This window comes from Acinonyx jubatus, chromosome D2 (genome assembly GCF_027475565.1).
Source record: "Acinonyx jubatus isolate Ajub_Pintada_27869175 chromosome D2, VMU_Ajub_asm_v1.0, whole genome shotgun sequence".
Lineage (NCBI taxonomy): Eukaryota > Metazoa > Chordata > Mammalia > Carnivora > Felidae > Acinonyx > Acinonyx jubatus.
In genome coordinates, this window is record NC_069393.1 from 15,580,770 (window position 1) to 15,602,500 (window position 21,731).

The window sequence follows — 21,731 nt, forward strand, 5'->3', positions numbered from 1 at the left end:
GCAACTTAGATCAGGTTGTCGACAGTAATATTCCCTGAAATGGGACACATGTAATGTGACAGGATGCAATGAGGTTAATGCAGCATCACTTCTGGGATATTCTTGCCGAAATATACATAACCGGTCATCGAGAAATACCAGTGAACCAAATAGAGGAAAAACGTACAAAATAAGCAACCTGTAGTCTTCAAAAGTATCAACGGAGGATTGTTGCAGATTGAGGAGAACAACAAGGCATGATACGTAAAGGTCCCATGTGATGGGTTGTTTTGCTCTGAAGGATATTATAAGTGTAACCCACAAAAGTTGAATGGAGTCACAGGGCAAGACTGTGGTGACGTATCAAAGTTACTTCCCAATTCCAACAGCTGCAGGTGCGTGGTGGTTAATAGGAGACTAAACTCTTCACAGGAATTAGAAATTGTACTTGGTGATGGCACATGGTGCTGGTAACTTATTTTCCAATGTTTTTGAATGGTTGTCAAGTTTTATATCATCTCCAAGAAAAATTACCATAAATGTATGTGTATGATGACAATAGTGAAAACACCTATATGTATATCATGTGTGTACGTCCTTTCTGTGCTCATATATAAACACACACACACACACACACACACACACACACACACACTTCTGTGCCTTACACAATCATATAGGACCAGGATAGGAAAAATCCAGGAAGATGCACAGCACCTGGTGAACAGGAGTTCCCTCATGATGAAGGGCTGGCAGGTTTGGTGGAGGGAAGGGGACAGATAAGTGGGAAGTGAAGCAAAAACAGGAAATAGAAAAGAAAGCTGCATAAAGAAGAAATAGCGTGCGCAATATGATTGCGCCTATTAATATATACATATTCATTGTAAAAACTAAAATTAAACAAGGAAAGAGGAATGTGAACAGCGGGTCTTTTCAGCTGGCTATTTTTGGCATTAATCTTTTGAGTTTTTCTTCTTGACTCACAAAGGCGACTTCTGATTCACATCACCCCACTCGCACTGATTAAATTAGTAGAACTGTGGTTGCAATCAAGCCTTACTGTTCTTTGTAATCATTTGTTTATCGAAATCAAAATTATCTTGTTTCATTTGGGGGTAGGTAGTGGGGAACAACTGTTGCAAAGCTGAGTTAATTTTTATTGCCAGATAATTCTGCCTCTGTCTTTGAAACATATGTTTTCTTAATCTGGAGCTTCTTTAAAGAAAAAAAAAATCTGTTTTTGTGTGTATGGAGCAAGGCGAGTACGTGACTGAGGATCAAAGAAATCAAGACTTTTTTCCTTCCTTTTCTTTTCCACACTGCTACAGGATTTCGTGAATCCATGTAAAAGAAAAAAGTATTCACAACTAGAACAAGAGACATGTAATTGAATTCTTCAATTTTCTGAAGTAACTATTCCAAAGCAAATATTCTTTATCTTTTTATCTAAAAAAACATGTTTACTTTGCTCCGAATCTGCTAATTCCAGACAGCTAAGTGTAGCAAGACCACAGGCACTGCTCAGCCCCAGCTGGGTCTCCCGGTCTTTCTCCCTACATAGCTGATACCTAATGGCTGTTTACTGAGTATACCTCAGGAACACTGTTTCTGTTCTTGTCTCATTTATCAAAATCTCAGGGAGATAACTGTGTTCGCATACTCAAGCTTTAATCATCAATACTTGACAGAGTGCAGAGCAAGAGGCAGCTTCGAGGCATGCAATAAACTGTGAGGTTTATTTAGATAACCGCGCACAGAATCGTTTATTGCCAAGTTACTAACGGTAATACTGATTACTGCTATTAAAATACCGGCAGCTATCAAAGACTTGCTCAGCCAAATGTTATTCCACATTCAAACACAGATCTCAAAGTAATCTGTTTTTTTTTTTTTTTAAATCTAACTTTTAGGAAGAGCAGAATGGTTTAACTCTGGTCAATTAAAAAGAAAAACAAGCACCAAAACACCAGACTTGCTCAGCCAAATGTTATTCCACATTCAAACACAGATCTCAAAGTAATCTGTTTTTTTTTTTTTTTAAATCTAACTTTTAGGAAGAGCAGAATGGTTTAACTCTGGTCAATTAAAAAGAAAAACAAACAAGCACCAAAACACCAAAAGCTTTTCATGGAGCAGATTTAAAAATTGTAAACTTTTCTTTGAATCCTTCAATAGACCTCTGGCATGAAGTAAATGAAAATCATCACTTTCATACTATACTCAGAAACCTTTGTTGAAAGATCTTTTATCAGAAGGATGGGCGCCTGGGTGGCTCAGTCAGTTGAGATCTGACTTTGGTTCCGGTATGATCTTGCAGGATAAGATGCTTTTTACCACGTTCATGTGATAACACTATAATATACCTCCCAAATTCTCCTTCAAACATATAAAGAAATTATATTATATTCCCGATGTGTTGGAAACGTTGCCTGCTGAGAGCCTGCACTGCCGGTGCTCTTTGAGAGCATCTGACGAGAGCCACCTTGCCACGGCTGAGCTGGGCTCTGAGGCAGCCTGCACCCAAGTCACGCACACAGGTGTGTCGAGGGGCTACCCCACCCTGCCAACCTCCTAACTCTAACGGGCTCTTTCAGCTCGAGAGCTTTCTGTGGGGTCAGCTGAAGTTCCACTTCACCTTCAACTTAATGCTGCTTACGTTCCTCTTCTTTCCACAGGAGTTGATTTCAAAAACATCCCTTGGTGAACATCTGCAGCTACTCTTCATCTCAAAGTCTGTTTCTCTGGAAACTCAACCAAAGAGGGATGCCTATTCCACATCCAAAAATATACTGACCCTACAGTCTGGCACGGGTGGAGACAGGAACTGCAGGTATGAGCCTGTCACAAGCTCAATCCATGAGACCAGGTGAACTGATGTCAGGACCGAGTGTAAGAAGAGGAGAGGAGCCTGAGCACTGGGGCATTCCAACTTTTAAGAGTCAGGGCAATGAAGAGGAACGTCAGAGCAGACTGAGTTGAGAGCGGCTGGGGAGGATGGGGAAAACCCCGGAACGCCAGTGCGCTGGAGTAAGTTTCTAATTAAGGAGGGGATTATCGGCTCTACCCCACCTTGCTGATGGGCAGTAAGATGGGAAGTGGATTTGGCAATAAGCACTAGGACAAAAAGAGCCGCATTAGTGATTGTTGTGTTTGAAATCCTGTCCGTAATGCGGTCAAGACAGAACAGCAGAGACAGTGACGGAGACCTTCTTCAAGCCAGCATGGATATTGGATTTGAGTAGTTTCCACAACGAAGGAAAGCACAGAAATAGATAAATAGCTAGAGCGGGTTATGAGATCAAGGGCGTTTCGTGTTGTTTGCTTGTCTCTAATTGGGAGGCACCACCGTAGACTTTCATGTCCATGGAAACTACCAGATAGGGCAAGAACTGTTCCTGCTGCAGGGTGGTAAAAGGGTGATTCTGGAGCAACGTCCTTGATTGAGTAGGCCAGAGTGGGCAGAGTCTAGGAAAGAGCTTCTGGGTCGGTGCACAGCACTCACACTTAATAGGGGCTGCATTTTCATTTTGCACTGGGCCTTGCAAACTACATAGCCAGTCCCTGAGTGCCATTCAAAGTGTGGTCCAAGGTCACAGTGCCAATTCTGCATTGTGGCTACTATGGATCATGATGTAAGAAATTTAGAGTAATTCCTCTGGAGTAGAACTTAGAGTAGTTTAGGAAAAAAAAAAAAACGTGATTTGACAGTTATTTTTTTTTATCTGTCAAATCCAATAGTAAAAAAAAAAAATGGGCTTGTATTTTTTGTCTTGTATTTCATTTTTCCAGTAATTCACTTAGATGCATCCTTCATTACAGAGGCTTTCAGAGGCACTGATCAAGTATGCGGGTGAACAGTTTACATAGACACAAGGAGTGCTAATGTTTCATCTCAGAAGTCAAAACAAAATACATGAATACAGGTGCAGAGATACGGGTAGAGTGGTGACCGGAGGCTGTAAAAGTCTTCCTCCAAGGGTTTGATGAAAACACGGGGCAGGAGGGGGGCCACGAGAAAGCTCTTCTCCTGCCAGAGCATCGCTGCCTCTGCGTTGCGTCTGCACCACACATCCTGATCCGCGTCCCTGTGCACAGTGGGCCACAGCACTTCCGTTTCACGCTCGGTGATATCAGAAAACACCATTTTACCTCATTAAACTTATTTTTAGGCCCGTAGTTATTTTTAAGAGCACTTGAGAATGTGGCTTTATGTGTCCTACCACCTCAAGTTTCCTAAATGGGCTGTCTTCTTTGAAAGAGAAAGAAAATAATTTTCACCCATTTCCTATACATCCTACTACTTGTGAGAGCGTAAGTCTGAGCAGAAGTAAAGTCTAGCTCCACTTAAATATACACTTCAATGTGACAGTGCGTGTGTATGTACATAAGAGATATGCAAGGTATGAGGTAACGTGGATAGCTTACGACTCTTCTGGGGCAACAGCTCACATTTTTTTTGGATCATTTTTTATTTCCTTCTTGAGGAAGAAGGTCATGAAAAAAAATAATTTAGGAGCTAGCTGTTTTAAATGCCTCAGACCTAGATTTCTCCTTTCCCCACCCTCGCGACACTTGTCTGGCTTTATGCCTGTGAGCATATTGCTGTCTATAGAAGATTTACAGAGGCCAAATAACTGTTTGGGAAGAGGAACACACATATATGAATAAAGAACACAGTTAAAAATGTGTTTTCTCATTTTTGACAAATTTATATGCTTGTAGATGAAAAATCATTTCACATAATGTACATCCCACACTGTCAAGGGGATTGAACTTTTTTTTTCCCTTGGAAACTTAGACATATCAGAACATCTGCTTTAAAGGAGAAACATGAGCACTACAAATAAGATATCATTTCTGCAAAAAGGAGATGCTTGGCATTGTGAGACATCTCTCTACTCTAACATGTATCTGTCTATTCATCCATCTATCTATCTATTCTTAACACAAAATATAAATTATACTTTGGAAGCAGATGGCCAGTATCCGTGTTCAATGTGTTTCCACTTCTGTGCAGGCACCCACAGTGAGATTATTCATTTCAGATACCACTAATGATGAAAGAGCCATCTGAAATCTAGCGGAAGGAAAGACGAGAAAATGTATCTCCCCCTACTTGAAATGAAAATAAAGAACACAAATGAGACTTTCATTTCTCACACTTATCCAACTCAGAGAAACCTACTGAATAGACAAGTCATACATTATGAAACTGAAGGAAAACCAGCCGTCTTCTCATATAATCTGCGGCGTTAATCTTTGCAGTAACACATTCAAGAAACGGATTGCAGAAAGAATAGCTTCTTTGATGACAGAAGAGCAAGTGACATATCCAAAGTGATCCCCATAATATAAATGACATCACAGATTCTGCGGCACGGAGTTTATGACTCACACACGCTGTACCGGCACCAGCGGCGAAACATCCATGAATCATAAACTGTTATCATCTTCAGGGGAAAAAAAACTATCCCATTATACATAAATATTCATCAGAAAAGAAGGAGAGGAAAGAACCCCCAAACCTTCTCGAACATTTGAAAGATGTCAGAGAAACGAATTAGCACCTCCGACAGGACCTGTTAGTGCAGAGGGCATGCTATACAATGGCCCGCATCTCTTTCAAACTGTTCTGGAAATGGATCAATTCTGCATCACATCACGACGGTAGGCATTTTTCTTCAGGACTAAAATTAATAATTCCTTGAGGCACACACTTTAAATTCTACAACTTTTTGGAACTATTAAAAAGGAGAATGGAGGACGATGAAAAGGAGCTGCGTGTAGCAGGCTGACCCAGACCTCCTTACACTCATTCCCTAGGCAGCTTCCTTAGAAAAATGTGTGTTTTTCCGCAGGTAAGCGGACGTGCCAAGTCTGACTTCTTGGGCTGCTTCCCACTGCTTCCTGTTTCCTCCTGTGATTTGCGTCTGAGCTGTCCCCTGTCCCATCGCAGCTTCTGGCAAGAGAAGCCAGGAAAAGGAAAGGGGGCTCAAACCGCAGGAGCCAGTCAGCTCAAGATGCAAGTTCAAAGCAGAGGCTACCTGAAGTTTTCCCAGTATCAGTCGTCATTCTCTGTGCAATAGTTTTCTTCAGTCTTGTAACGAGGCAAGAAGCAAATAAAATCAACTCTGATCAAGCAGCTCTCAAAAAGAAAAGAAGCATTAGCTTTGTGGGCAGGTCTACACTGCTATCGAAGTGATTGCGAGATCCAGCAAAGCAGAGGACACGGAGTGAACCTCAGGCCCCAGGAAAGGCAGAGAGGAGCACAGTTAGCGCACTGACTCGCGGGCCGTGTGGCTGGACTTGGAAGCCCCATTCCACAGCAGGGCTCTACTGGACTTCGGAAAAGCTACTGCACTTAGTTAAATATATAAAAGCCAGGGAAGCTTCCAAATGCTGAGCGTGGTTCCTGGTTAATAGCAGCAATTAAAATCAGATATGATGATATTTTTATTTTTTTAATTAAAAATATTTTCTTAATGTTTATTTTTGAGAGAGAGAGCGAGAGAGAGCGAGCGAGAGCGAGAGCACAAGCAGGGAAGGGGCAGAGAAAGAGAGAGGGAAACACAGAATCCGAAGCAGGCTCCAGACTCCGAGCCTTCAGCACAGACCCTGATGTGGGGCTCGAACCCACAAACTGTGAGATCATGCCCTAAGCCGAAGTCGGACGCTCAACCGACTGAGCCACCTAGGAACCCCGATGATATTTTTATTAATACTGATCTCTTAACCACCTATCTCTTGGGCTTCCAAAGTGTCACTTTGTTCTCTAACTTGAAAGTGATCATGTAAGAACCAGTAAAGTCATAGAGCAGGTGAATTCATTCTTGGCAATGTATCCATTGTCCCGTGTTCCTTGACAGTCCACTATTCCTACTCATTCTTCCAAATGCCTGGCACCTTCTTGCACACTTTAAAACCCCATATCATAGCATGAGTTAACAGAAAAGCAAGAATGGTAATGAATAGGAAAAAAAAAATAACTACCATGAGATAAGCACTTTCTTTTTTTATTTCTGGCATTGAGCTAAGCCATTTATATGCTATCTCACTTAACCTCAGCTTCCCTAATCCAAAGACAATAATCTGTCTCGTTTGCCAAGCTTTTATAATTATGCTTTCTATTATGCACCAATGGATAAGTTAATCTCCATTATTTTATTTAACTAATATATATTGAGCTAAGTATTTATATACATACAAGTTATCCTGACAACTGATGTTGCTTCTATTTCTAGCTAACTAATGTGAGACCCATCTCAGATATTCTGATGCAGATTAAATAATTAAATTCAATACACTTACTCAACTTTATAGCCCTAGATCTTAGGTCTATAAAGATACATATTATCTTATCTTTACAGATAAGGAGATTATGCCTTATCTCTTTTAGCAGTGCCTTTAAACTTTATTTAAGTATAATGGTGGGCACCATTGTATGTTGGAGGGTTGTTCTTTGTTTTTTGTTGTTGTTGTTTATATTATATAAACAAACCTTTGAAAACCTAAGACCCATTCTCAGTTTACCGGCCATACAAACAGGTCGCTTTGCCCACAGGCTGTAGTTTCTTAACCTATGCCCTACTATACCCATTCTTCATGTGTTAAAAAAAAAAAAAAAATCAACACTGCAAATTATTGTTTCCACTACCACTCATTTTCAGAAATAAGTCCACATGTCAATAAAATAGAGGTGTGCCAGCAAAAATAGACAGCATGGGCAAAGACAAGGGACATTTGCCAGCACTTACTTTCCCCCAGCCCCAATTCTTCATTTCTCAAGGAATGTATCATGTGCAAGGAGGGGTATACTTTTTTTTCCATTCCCATTTATGTGTTTCTTAACATTTGCAAAATGTACTTGAACTTTCCTTTGGGATGACCTCATCAGCAATAAGTGAATGGATCATTTGATTCAAAACTTGTTTACAACTAAGATTTGTTCTTTGCAGTCAGGCACGAACTTACAGCTGATGACTAGATATTTTGACTATTTGTAGAAGTGCGAAAGAAACTAAGTGCCCCATCGTGAATGACCTATGTTAGAAACAGAGTCAGAGCCCTGAGAATAATGCTCATTTTCACTTGGCTCAATACGCAATGCAGGCAAGCGTAGGTATTCGGAAGTGAGGCAGGGCCAGAGCCAAACACTACAAACCTGCACCTCCACGCACTCTCTGAAATTTTCCTTCCTGGGTGTTTCCGCTTTAAGTACAAGAGTTCATCTTTGCATTATCTTATGCCTCCTTTGTATAAGGAATCTCCTGGAGAGTAGGCAAATGGCTTCAATTCTTCCAGGCTGCTATGGAGCTGCTGTGTTATCGCTTCCACCTCTCTCCTGTACAGTGGGCTTCTTCCACTGTCTCAGCTGAAAAGTCTACAACTGTCACTTAGTAAAACTCTCTCTTACTAATATGACACCTTCTTTTTATTTTAAAACCAATTTCGTTTCTAGGGATGTGGGGTGTGTGTGTGTGTGTGTGTGTGTGTGTGTGTGTGTGTGTGTATGTGTGTGTGTGATTTTCTCACTCATATCCATCGTGCTCCCTTCTAATGCTGGTATAGAGAGGACACGGAGGGGAAAACACATTTCTTAAAGGGATTGTGCTGAGGTCACCTGAGAATTAGCGCGGGAGAGACTGGCACCAGGAGACTCCCTCTGACAGGGCTCGATCCCAAGTGGCGTCCTCAGGATTGGTGGTGCCTTGTGACGTCTGCTGAATCTTGTGCCTAATGCTCAGTAGGTGGCCTCTTGTTGTACATCCGGGTGTGTGCATGTCTCTCTTCTCTACAAGCTGTGGTTCCCTTCATTTTTGTCTACTCACCAGCCTCAACTCTGAGGTCTACGGTAACGGGCAGGATCCATCTTACCAACAGCATGGGCAAAGTCTTCAGGGGAGCAGTCCAGGCCTTCCTGCCAACTGCCCGCTCCACCATGACATCTGTTTCCAATATCTTCTCCCTTGTGTAGTTGCACGGACTCAAGTCCCAGCAGCCATTCCGTTAAAGAACTGGATGCCAATCTCCCCTACTTCCTCTTGGATTCTCTCCTCTCAGTCTTGGGCTCGGGGAGACACTGGACAAATCAAACACTGGAGCACCAAAAACATCCATTCTCACCTATTTCTATGGTAAAGGTCTCCAAAACCATACAGGATCTCTCTTACTTGGCATCTTGGAGAGGACTCTACTAAGAACAAGGAATTCTTTGAGGTAGGATCTGGGAATTTTGCTAATTTTTTACATAACTGTGCTGTACCCAGGTTAGAATCTTATTCTATCTATAATCTCTATGTCAGAGTGGAAATTGTTAACATTTCCCTTAACTGCTTCTTTGTGAGGCCACGTAATAAATCGTTACCTTCCCCTCCACCTTTCAAATATTTTGCCCTCATAAACATCATAAAATTAACCTTTGGAAATCACAAAACTAACGTAATATATAAAAAAAAACACTCCCCCCAAAATAGGGAAAAATGAAATTTAATGGTTTTTCTATAGCCTAAACTAAAATAATATCCTATATTATTTTAGTAGATATAGTAGTAGACAGGGTCCTCATTTAAGAGCCAAAGGGGAGAAGATAAAAACAAACCCCCAAAACTACTCTGGTTCCCAAACCCTGCTATTTCTGAGTTTCCACTTCCTCATTTGCCAGATCATAAAGACAAAATCTGCCTACACACTAGGCCAGGGTAACAACCGAATGCAATGATGCATTATACTTAAAGCTGAGGACACAGAACTGTTTTTCAGCAGGTTAAAGTAGTTGACTTTCAACAGTGTATCCCAATGCATACATGGAAAATTAGAAATAAAATCAAATAAATAACTGAGAAATATTATAATAGAGGCAAAAATTTGAAAGATGAGAACTTGGTAAACACTCTGCTTTATCTAATTCTACCGAACCAAGTGATTTTTTTTTTAATTGATGTCTTTGTTATTAGAAACAATGGACGTGATGCAGGATTTGGTGTTCTGACAACTAACTTTGAACCTTCGATCTGTAAGAATGGACTATGTGACATATGAACTAGTCAGCTATGTCTAAAAGGCATGTTTATCAAAAAGCTGTGTGTAAAGGAAATATGTATTTTCCCTTGGTCTAGAAGTGGAACAGGCAGGGTTCTGCAGTCAGGGGTGGGGGAAGGTGTTTAACAGGTGGAGGAGACTTTTGAATGTGGAACAGTGGTTACCAGCCACGCTAGAAAGTGGCCTCAGCGAGGAAGCAGTACCTTGCCTCCCAGCGCGTGAGCAGGAGAAAGAACAGAAAACGGAGGGTGTGCAGATACTTCAAGTATAAGGAAGCAATATAGGCACAGGGGCAGTATGGGTAAACACGTGTGTTTACCCAGACTGTGTAGGTTTTGTCCTTTGTGTACAACTTTTAAGCACAATGAGCATGGAAAAAAATTCATCTTTTTTATTTTTGTGACTCAGTTTCCCCACTTATAAAATGACAATGATAATAGCTCCAATTGCTTTGGGCTTTTTTAAGAATCAAATGGGGAAACAAATGTGTGTTAACATTGTTATTTTATTTATATGAAAGTTAATCAATTTATACATTTTAATGTTCAAAGTAAATATTTTGAAAGTATTGGCAGTCCCTTTCTTAGGGGAGGTAAGACATCTCAGCTCCACTGACCTCAATGTTTGCCATGCAACCCTTGAGGCCATCTGCTACGTGAAGACTATACTTTCTTGACCTCTTAACTCAGGAGGAACTGTGTGAATTGCTTTGGCCAATGGGGAAAATAAATATGGTAGGTATCATGTGCAGCACGTGTAGGTAACAACAAAGAACTAGGTTTTATTTTGTTGTTGTTTCCCCAGCAAACACTGACCTCAAGAGATCTATTGTTCTAGACAGAGGCCACTTCATCAGCTGGGTTGTGGAGCAAAGACTGAATACAGCACAGTCTATGTCAACTTCATATGGCACTGAACATGGAGGCTGGCAACAGAATCCTAGTTATCCTAACTGATCCCAGCCTGATACTTACAAGTGGAGTGTGCACCCAGAAAACAGATAGCATGGCTCCAAGAGATGGGAAGCTGGTGAGAAAACTGTTACTGGGGGCTATCAGGATGGGAAACCATGGTCGGCAGAGATAACGCATTTAGCAAAATGGTTGCCTGTGACAACTTGGAAGGCAAGTGATGAACCAGACCTCATAGCTCTCAACACCAGAGTAGCCAGGTGGTTCGCTCATGCCTCCCATTGGGGGATGATGCATCCCTGGGGTGAGGGGCCCAGGAGTAGCCTGTGCCGGAGTGTGATGGATGAGCCACAGGCTGAAGGGTCAGGCGTCACTTCTGGGAGAAGCATTAGGATCCAAATTGTGGTTTATTGTGTCTGTCTTTTCACTCTGTCAGAAGAATACCACTGCCCTAGATAGAGGCAGCCCCTTCATTGCAAAGTGGGGAGAAAATGGTGGAGAATGCAGCAGGAATGGACCCGTGGTGGATGCACAGTGGGAGTGAGAAATAACCCTTCTTAGTAGCAAATTGTTGAAATTTTGAGTCTGAGAGTGTGTGGAATATAACCTAGCTATCCGTGAAGACCGGTAAGTGAAGAACTTCAGTCATACCTCATTAAGTGCCGCATGCGTGTTACCTATGAGTATTGTTATATGAGCATAAGGGTGATGGTGATGGTGTGAGCGGATGTCAACATCTCAGAGGGACAAAGATGCAGAAGGCTGACGAAGTTACTTCATCCTGATTTAAGCTCCTCATCCAGTGGTGTGCTGGGAAGGATTAACAACCAGCCGTGGATGCAGCGAGAGGTACTGATTTGCGGCACCCGTAATTTCTGTGGCATAAATGCACCCACCATGGCTGATTTCAGGCTAGTGACGGACGTGACGGAACAGAGTGGGGACAACTGTGCACGGGGGGCTCCCATGGTCCCATGATCCCAGTGCACAATCTAGGAATTCTAACAGGATTCACTGGCAAGTCAGGGCGATGTACAATCATGCTTTGGTGAAAGATCTGACCAACTCTGGGAGAAAAAAAAATGCCAGCTAACGCTGACCGTCCTCGGCACAGGAATTTGGGAAAGCAGAGTTCTGGGTCGCTCTCTCCACTGAACACCCTCGATGCGGCAACCAGTCAGGACAGCCTTCATAACCCAAGGAAAATCACAGCCTCCCCAGCAGCTTTTAGACAGATAAAAGGAAAATACTTAAAAGGGGAAGGGGAGAAACAAGGATTGTTTCCTCAGAAGAAACCACTTTGATCTCAGCCAGAACAGATTATTCAGAAGCCAGGCTGCTGTTACCTTCAAAAATATATTTCTCCACAAATCTGTCTTTCTAAATTGAGCAGTGAGTCAGCGGCAGTGGGCAGTGCCACGTGGGAAAAAGATGAGGACGGAGCCGGAGGTACCTCTGGTGCGTTGTTATTAGAAGTCTCTGGAAGAGTAATTTGGCGGAAGCTTTTCAGCTTTTATGTCCCCAGTTTAAATTCAATCTCAGTTGATCATGAGCGAAAGTGAATGGCTGGTGGCTTATGAAAAATGCCATGATGAGGACACCCGCGTTCCTTCCCCCAGCGACAGCCACTGCAATTGGCACCCTTTTTTTTTTTTTTTTTTGCTCCTACCAGAAGCAGAAAGGGTGAATAGAAATGTCATTTCAAGCATTTTCACAGCTTTTGCAGTAGAGAAATTTGAGATATAAAAAAGACCAACTCCTTTTCATTTTTAACTCACAGGTAGAGCTATTCTCCTATAATACTGTTCCCGGACCTTTCTGGGATTTGTTTGAAATGAGACCTAGACCATCTCATTAGTAAGATTATGTTACCTCATAGAAAGTTAAATCATACAAAGGCACATTCTGAAGGATTATTTAAGTGTAAAACATGTAAAATTTCTTAGCCTGAATCTGACAAATCTAGGATTTATTTGTTTTTTCTTCTTGTTTACACAAATAAATGTCCATCTGTCCATCTGTCTGTCTGTCTATCTAGAAAAGATTTTCATCATTCCATTAAATGCACTTGTTTTCCTATTTAGTTTTCCTATTTTTTTCATGTTCATGATTTAACTGGCTGTTTTCTCCCTCCTAAAGAGACTATGTGGTTCCCTTCTTTCTTTTATTCCCTTAAAATACTCCAAATGTCCTTGTTGCTAATATGTCTACCGTCACATAATTTTATTCCCCACGTTTTAATAGTAAATGAACGACAAAAGCAAATTCTCTCTAGTTACCTGGGGAAAAGTGACAAAATAAATACTGGAGATACCACCTCATTTGGAGGTACAGATAGATGCTGGGATTTCCCTCCAGCATCCGGTAACTCTCTCCTAACTGTCAAGGCCAGCTTCCTGAACTCTCTGGTCAGCCATGTCAGCCATTCCCATGTTACCCCAGGAGAAGGTACGTTCCCTGTGCTGCAGACATCCACAGGTGAAGTGAGGTGTCACGCTAGGATTTGTGCAGCAAGTGGCTGTTAGCAACACCACAGGTGGCCCGAATTGCAGCTGTAGGTTAAGTTGAAGAGGCAGCCTTTCCTGGCCAAATGTGCTTCAGTCAGGAATGTATAAATAGTGAAAAGCAAGCAGTAATCCTGCAAGTAACTCACACGCCCAGGAATCTGGAGCTGCAAATGGGAATATGAGCTAAACCTCCTCCCTTCATCTAAATGAACAAATGACGCCCAGAAATCACAAGATTTGCCCCTGGCCACGGAGCGAAGTTGTCTGCCTTGGAATTAGAGTGCCTACCGTCTGCCAGTGAACCCAAAGCTATTTTCTCCATACAGCACTGCAGCAAAAATAAATCCTGCTGGGGTACAGGACTCCGAGACAGAAAATAATAGTCGGCTGCAGACTCTTTGCGTGCAAAGTACAAAATGTTCAAGTGCATGTTTTCAATCCCTTCATTCTTTCTTGTAATGATTGCCGCTAATCCGTGCCAGCTCATGTTAGTCCTTCAGCGGTGGCAATCAATAGAATAGATTAGCTGAGGAAACCCTCCGTCCATATGACCCCTACGTTCTTTTCCAGATGGAATTTTCCTTCACTAGAGTGTCGGCGGCAGCCATGTGAATTTCCCTCTGCGCCCAAATATGGACCTACTAGCCTTCAAGATTGTCCCCATAGAACTTGACGCATCTACGAAGAAGCATACCTGGAGATTTAATAAAACGGCACCAATCCTCATGGCTTCACTGATTTCAAGGCTGTACATCAACTGTGGGAAGCGGGGAGGGCTCTGATTATTTGGAGGAAGCACTTCAATGTACACGGTGCAGATGGAGTGCCTGCAGAGAACGAGAACACAGCGAGATGGGTACAAGTCTACATCACCTTGAACAACAGACTGCACTCGGCGTTCCGTTGTTGGGCTTACAGGAGAGGACGCTTTGAATTTCTAGAGAAAATGACAAAATAATTCAGAATGGAAGGATGGAAAAATCAAAGCTACCACCACCACATCATGTTTCTGTGAAATTATCTTGGAAAAAAGAAATGCCCTGGGGTACCGATTTTTCCTACGTAGATTAACAGTGTGAATTAAAAAGGAATAGCTGTACGAATAAAGCTAATAAATTCACAGAAGCCTCGACTCCAGACTTTACTTTTTAATGTCTTTCTAATAGCAAAAAGCATTCTATAAATATCTGGTAAAATGAGCTGTCCTTGGGGCTCTCTTCCTATTAAACCAGCAGAGGGAGTATTGATTAAAACAATACACAAAACAAAATATGGGCTGTGTTTTATTAGTTTTCTTGCTGACATCAGTGGCTTCATGCAAATGCACGTCAAGAGTCAGGCTCATAAAGTAATCGTTCTGCAAAACAGCCGCAGACAAAACTAAAGGTGGTTTTCTTTGAAGACTACTTTCTGAATGGCTAGAAATTAGGTTTAATTGAAGCCTAACATTGATAGGAATTTTTTCTGCAGGACAAGAGGATATTCTACTACTGTAAAGACAAAAATATTAGTGCTGCCATAATCAACTTTTTTGACATGTCCAAACTCGGCAATTTCTTTATGCAACAAAAGCCAAAGGAGCAAGATATTCCAAGTTTATATCGAAGCGACACTGGCTAAAATCATGTTAGTGAGAGAGTCAGTGGTCCATCTGGAAGAATATGTCACCACTGACGTCTGACCACGAAGTTAGCCTTCTGCCATGAGGAACATACAGCCACTACCTACACTGTGCGCTTTAAACTTATTTTAACAAAATCACCACTTTTTACTAAAAACACATTTGTTGTCATTGCTATATGGGCACTAGAATTTTCTTAAAGCATTCCAAAGTTCATTATATTAGTTGTTTCAATTAGAACACATCATCACCAAAATGGTTTTCAGAGATTATTGTACCTATTTTTAGTCTATTTTTAGACTATTTTTAGTCTACCTATTTTTAGACTATTTTTAGTTTACCTTTTTTAAAAAAAAAATTTAACGTTTATTTATTTTTGAGACAGAGAGAGACAGAGTATGAACGGGGGAGGGTCAGAGAGAGAGAGGTAGAGACAGAATCTGAAACAGGCTCCAGGCTCTGAGCTGTCAGCACAGAGCCCGATGCGGGGCTCGAACTCACGGACCACGAGATCATGAACTGAGCCAAAGTCGGATGCTTAACCGACTGAGCCATTCAGGTGCCCCAGTCTACCTTTTGAAAAGCTTTGCAGAGAACTGTAGATCATAGGCATTGAAAACTTGTTTCAGCTAATCATCTTATAATATGCCTATGTCCAAATTGCTTCTGAACATGCTCTCCACAGATGAGATACCTACAGAATATTAAACACCTCTAAAAAGCTGCAGTGAATTAAAAAAAAAATCACACTTAACATTTATCAAAATATTGTTCTGAAATAATCTCATTTTAAGTTAAAATCTCTTTTATAATTAGTATTTTTAAAATTTATAATCAGAGTATCTGTATTCATTCTTGCCTCTGGGTTTATCACTTTATTGTTAAAAATTTGTCAATAAAATTAATCAAATTCTGATTGATTTTCTTTTCAAAAACATATATATTTACAACTGGACTTCAAGACTAAGATGTTTACAGTAGGTTAAAATGGTTAATGAAACGTTACTTATATATTTATAGGTATTAACCTCATGGCTAGATTGAAAAGAAAACATGGTAGGAAGAAAAATACCCAGAAGTTACCAAATTTAACGTGCACAGCAGAGCCCCGCTTCCCATACTGTAGGAACAAAGGAACCACCATTTTGAAGCAGACCTAGTACCTCCAGGTGGTGAACTGGCTCCCACAGAGGCCACAAGACACAGACTCTGCCTGATGCTCCCCTCGCCATCCTGGCTTCTCTTAGTGTCTGTTATTCATCAAGTCATTTCAACATTTTATAAATCTGTTCGTTGAGGTGCCTCAAAATCGGTTGAGGGATTGACTGTTGATTTTAGCTCAGGTCACGATCTCTGGCTAATAGCGCAAAGCCTGCTTGGGATTTTCTCTCTCCCTCTCTCTCTGTCCCCCAACCCCCCTGGCTCTCTCTCAAAATAAATAAATAAACTGAAAAAAAAATCTGTTCCTTTTTCTGGCCAGCACATTGTCTACGCATAAGAAGTCTTATAACATACGCCCTGTACCATATTGGCAATAATGCTGGCTGAGTGACGTTGAGCACGGGATTTATAACACACATTCCTGAGTCAGAATTTGGAAGCTACTGCTGTGGGATGTTAGGCAAATTACATCTGTTTTACCACTTTCATCTAAAAAATGAGAATGATGATAACATCTAAGGTTAGCATAAGAGGTAAACAAGGTTATATATTTGTGTGTGTGCATGTGTATGTATGTTGTGTGTATATATGTATATGTATGCACATATGAAAGCATATTTATCCATTATTACTGATAACTGTTCAAAATAAGGAGTCTTTTTCTATGGAATGCAGTAAATAAATTTGCATATACCTTATTGAATTCTCTTTGAATATTTCAGATATTTTATGGTTTTTTTTTTTTTAAGTTTATTTGAGAGAGAGAATGAGACAGAGCAGGGCAAGTGGAGAGAGAGAGAGAGAGAGAGAGAGAGAGAGAGAGAGACACAGACAGAGACAGAGACAGAGAGAGAATATAAATCCCAAGCAGGCTCACGCTGTCAGTGCAGAGTCTGATGCGGGGCTCAATCTCATGAACTGGGAGATCATGACTTGAGCCAAAATCAAGAGTTGGATGCCTAACCGACTGAGCCACCCAGGCGCCCTAATATATCAGACATTTTAATTGCATCTTTTTCACCTTTTTAGGCTAAATACCTATGGGCATGATACCAGGGTTGCCTCCCAAAAGTGGGTTATGATGGTGTCAGGGTTTGGACTTACTGGATTAGAATCTTCTGATTTTGAAGAGTCTACATTTTCTATGGATATACAATATTCCCACACACACACTTGATTTTGAAGACCACTGCCCCAGAAGCTCTTGTAGCCTGAGGGCTCCTCTATAAACTGACCTGAGGCTCACCTCAGTAACGCTGGAGGTAAGAGAGTCCCTCACTGATCAACACTTTTTTTTGACCTAGAACACACTTGTACTCGAAATTCAAAGTTTTCTTTCAAGAAGTTAGGCCTTTCCAGCTTTTGACATTTTTTGCAGCTTCAGCTTACTGGTCTGGAATACTTTATGAAGTCTCCCAGAATGTGAGGCTCTTTCCACTGAAGAAAGTATGATTTACACTAAGCTGATTATACTTGGTGTGTTTTCTTACTCTTCCCCCTTGACTGCCTTCCCATTGCGGGGCTAAACTGTTTATATCCACAGTACCACACTAAGGACCTCTACACCCAATGAGGCTGGTTTGTCTGCTACAGAGAAGACAACTTTGAAATGCAAAACAAACAAACACAAAGCGCTGTACCCCAAGGCAGAGCAACCATGGAGCACAGCTTGATTCAACACAAGCTTCTCCTTCCTCCAGCCTTACTCCTTAGGTTCCTCTGTTCCTTTCCACAATAAATCAAATGCTGAAATTGCTAATTACATATGTTTCTGCCCCCGACCCCTGCACTTGGTTCTTGGAATTATTTGAGAAAGATCATGTTTCAAAGTCTAGCGTTTTTCATCTTAAACTTCCTGGCACTTCCTACAACCCGTGTAAACAAGCAGCAGCCTTCCTGAGGGTTACTGCCTTCTACTGTGCTGTCTCCTTTTTATCCCTGATGTCAGCATTGTGTCGGAGTTAGCTTTCCTAACACGAAACACCAACAGTGCTCCCAATAAAATGATACCACTAATGTTGCAATAAATAGTAGTTATTCAACGGCATCAGTTGAGCATACAATAAAACAGGAAAGTCACTAGATAAATAATAACATTTTATGTGAACATTTTATATTAACGTTTTATAGTCTTAAATGCATAATATCAAACAGTTATATAATACAAATTTCACTTTCGTAATACAACCAGTATGATGAAGATGAATCCCTATTCCTAAAAAAATGAAAATCATACAGCTTTCTCTTTCTCATTTGGTAATGAAGGTCAAAGTAGAACACAGGAGCTGATGTATTTTCGCAGGTGATCTTAACGATTTTAAAAGACCCTAGTAACCATCTAATTTAACTCTTCTCGTTTTACAAAAGAGGATTAGAAAATCAGAAAGATTAAGTGACTGAATCAAGGTTAAAAAGTTAATTAGGAACCACACATAAACTAAAAGGCAAGGCTTCTAAATTCCAAATCTGTTTGCCCTTTGCCCCCACATCCTACAAGAACAAATTTGGGCAGTAAATTGGAGATAGTTTACTTATCTGATGTGGGTGTTTCTGTGTGTGAGTATAAGACATTCTTGGTTGGAGAAATTTGTAATGAAGGATGTTATCTTACAAGAAATCATAGATTGTTTCAAATCTTGGGCTTAGGATATGATATCACAATTAATTTTAACTATACCATGGATGAAACTTAGAATTTTTTTGGTAAGACCAAAATAGAATACGAATGAAGAAGAGGTTGGGAAGATAGATTTAAGGGGCTTTAACTTTTCAGAAATATTTAATTTTTTTTTTCAACGTTTATTTTTATTTTTGGGACAGAGAGAGACAGAGCATGAACGGGGGAGGGGCAGAGAGAGAGGGAGACACAGAATCGGAAACAGGCTCCAGGCTCTGAGCCATCAGCCCAGAGCCTGACGCGGGGCTCGAACTCATGGACCACGAGATCGTGACCTGGTTGAAGTCGGACGCTGAACCAACTGCGCCACCCAGGCGCCCCCAGAAATATTTAAAAAGGGGGAAAAGTCAGTTTGTTTTGATGGGGCACTAGTACTCAGTCGTAATGAGATGATGTTGCTGGAGTGTGGACTGTACAATCTGTATTGTAATTTTCTAATGAATGTGTCACCATCTGCTACAGGGTGTTTGTAACTCTACATTTCCACCTTGCTTCTAACATGAAGGTGTGTATATTGCTTTCCCTAGTAGACTTAAAACAGAAATTGCCTTCCTTTTTCCTCTGTCTCCCACCAACATTGTGCTGGAGAAGCTGTATTTACAGATCAATGTGTGCAGGTTCCGTTTTACTAGTTTGGAAGGCGCATATGGGAATCTATAGGAGCGAAGGTTTCAGATTTAAAACCAACAGCGGAAGTCAGACACTTCTCAGGGGAAGTTACGGAGACAGAGTTTGAAGACACAAGATGTACTTAGGTTTAAAGACCACAGAACATTCCAGACAGGGGAAAATGCATATTCACTGTGCATATTCACAGGGCAATAAAATAGAAGAGTGTAAGTTTTGCGCTAGTAAAAAGAAGGGCATAAATAGGGAAATGGTAGGCAGTAAGACCTGAGAGGTAGAGAGAGCCCAGATCATGCAGGGACTCCTGTGCTATACTGATTTGATTTAAAGTTCATCTTGACAACAGTGGGCATTGGCTGATAGACTGTAAGCGGGTTAGTGACATGCTCACACGGGCCAAGTAACACATGTTCCCACACATACCATTCTTCATCATGTCTCTGTGTCTTTGCTTTTATTGTGCCCTCTATTTGGATATCGCATTACCCTTCCTGTCAAAGTTAAGCACATGTAACTACCCACTACTGTATGTCCACACTTACTGCCTCCGTATGCATACTCTGAGGGCAGACACCTCGTCTTACCTTCCCAAGAGGCTAAAAACTGTGAGAACTCAGTAAATTTTTGTTAACACGAATATTCCCATCATCTTTTATTAATGCTAAATATATTAAGCTATTTAAAAAATACCATATTAAGCTATTTAAAAAATACCTTACCATACTCTGAGGGCAGACACCTCGTCTTGCCTTCCCAAGAGGCTAAAAACTGTGAGAACTCAGTAAATTTTTGTTAACACGAATATTCCCATCATCTTTTATTAATGCTAAATATATTAAGCTATTTAAAAAATGAAATTAGCAATTGAAAAAAAATGATTTTATTAACCTTGTGTTATTTAGGGATAGCCTTGGATTCCATGGGGAAAAAAAAAATTGGGAATCAAAAAAGTATTCCCTGCCATGAGCCGATCACTTTTTCATAATTGTATTACAAGGTATTTGGGGATAGGACTGTCCTTTATTCTCTGTCTTTATAAATACCTAATAGTAATACTTTATTCATGTTAAGACTAAATAAATATTAATTTAATTTAATTCAATAAGTATAAGACCTACATACACCAATAAACTAAATACTATCTCAGAATGTGGTTACTTTTTAAATCCATTGGTTTTTATCTGTCCTTTTATGCTTATGAAAGACTACAAGAAAACAGAACAGAAATTATAGACTACTGCTTCTTATACTCAGAATTTTTAGCAAGTTCACTGAACTAGAATAATAAATACATGAGTAGTTAATTCAATGGGCCTTATTTTGTTATTTAAATTTACAAATTAAGATTGCCAATCCAAGAAAAGAATAAAATGGAAAATCGCCATTGTTTTTTTGTGTTGTTATTTAAACAGGTTTAATACCACTGTTGCTGGTGGGTCCATTTGTGAAATATATCCCCATCCATACATTCATGGTGATAATTTTCAAATAGCATCTTCCTTTCAAAGGAAACTCTGAAAGCAAAACCTCACAACTCTTCAGTTCATCCCTTCAAGTCAATTTGAAGGATTAATTTTCCTGCAGAAAATAGCAAATGTCAGTATCCTACAGGGAACATGACATTATCCCAGCAGGTAGAAAGGATGTATACAGATTTTATTCTCTGTAGGTTCCACTTGATCTTTGACCAAACATTATAAGGTGATCTTTCAATGCCCAAACCATTGTCTCTAAGGAAAACAATGAGGCCAGGTCAACTATATGCTTAGTGCCGCTGAAAAGATCTGTGAATTCAGATTCTGAGGATGGCATTTTGGTTCCTGAAGTGGAATACAATTTTACTCAAGTGAAATCCTCTTATTGCAGACAAGAGCTTATCGAAGCAAATCAGTGACAGGACTCGCCAATGGGAGCTGAGTAAGAAGTGGGTTATAAAGTCTCACTCATTAAATTATAAGGTCATTATAAAGTCATCACTCATAATGTAGAAGCATATATAGATTTGACCAGATCTATATAGTACAGGGCTATCCTCAAGGAAAATAAAAAGTCATAAAATGAATTGATGACTATTAAGGGATTTTAATAAAAGCGTAAATGATAAAAACAAAAAGTACCTTTATTCTTAAAGTTAGCATTGACAGTAAGCAATTTTACTTTAGTTTAGTTTAGTTTTGTTTTTTTCCTCCGGGATAATCACCATAAATGGT

At 40.4% G+C, this 21,731-nt stretch overlaps 1 protein-coding gene across 14 annotated transcripts in view; it reads right to left on the minus strand.

Moving 5' to 3' along the window:
* Positions 1-21,731, minus strand: part of PCDH15 (protocadherin related 15) — a 926,293-nt gene that overhangs the window by 283,679 nt on the left and 620,883 nt on the right. For all 14 annotated transcript variants that reach the window (XM_053207164.1, XM_053207165.1, XM_053207167.1 and 11 more), the window contains one exon: positions 14,130-14,262. In XM_053207164.1, coding sequence (XP_053063139.1) covers positions 14,130-14,262 — 133 coding nt within the window. The remainder of the gene's footprint in view (positions 1-14,129; positions 14,263-21,731) is intronic.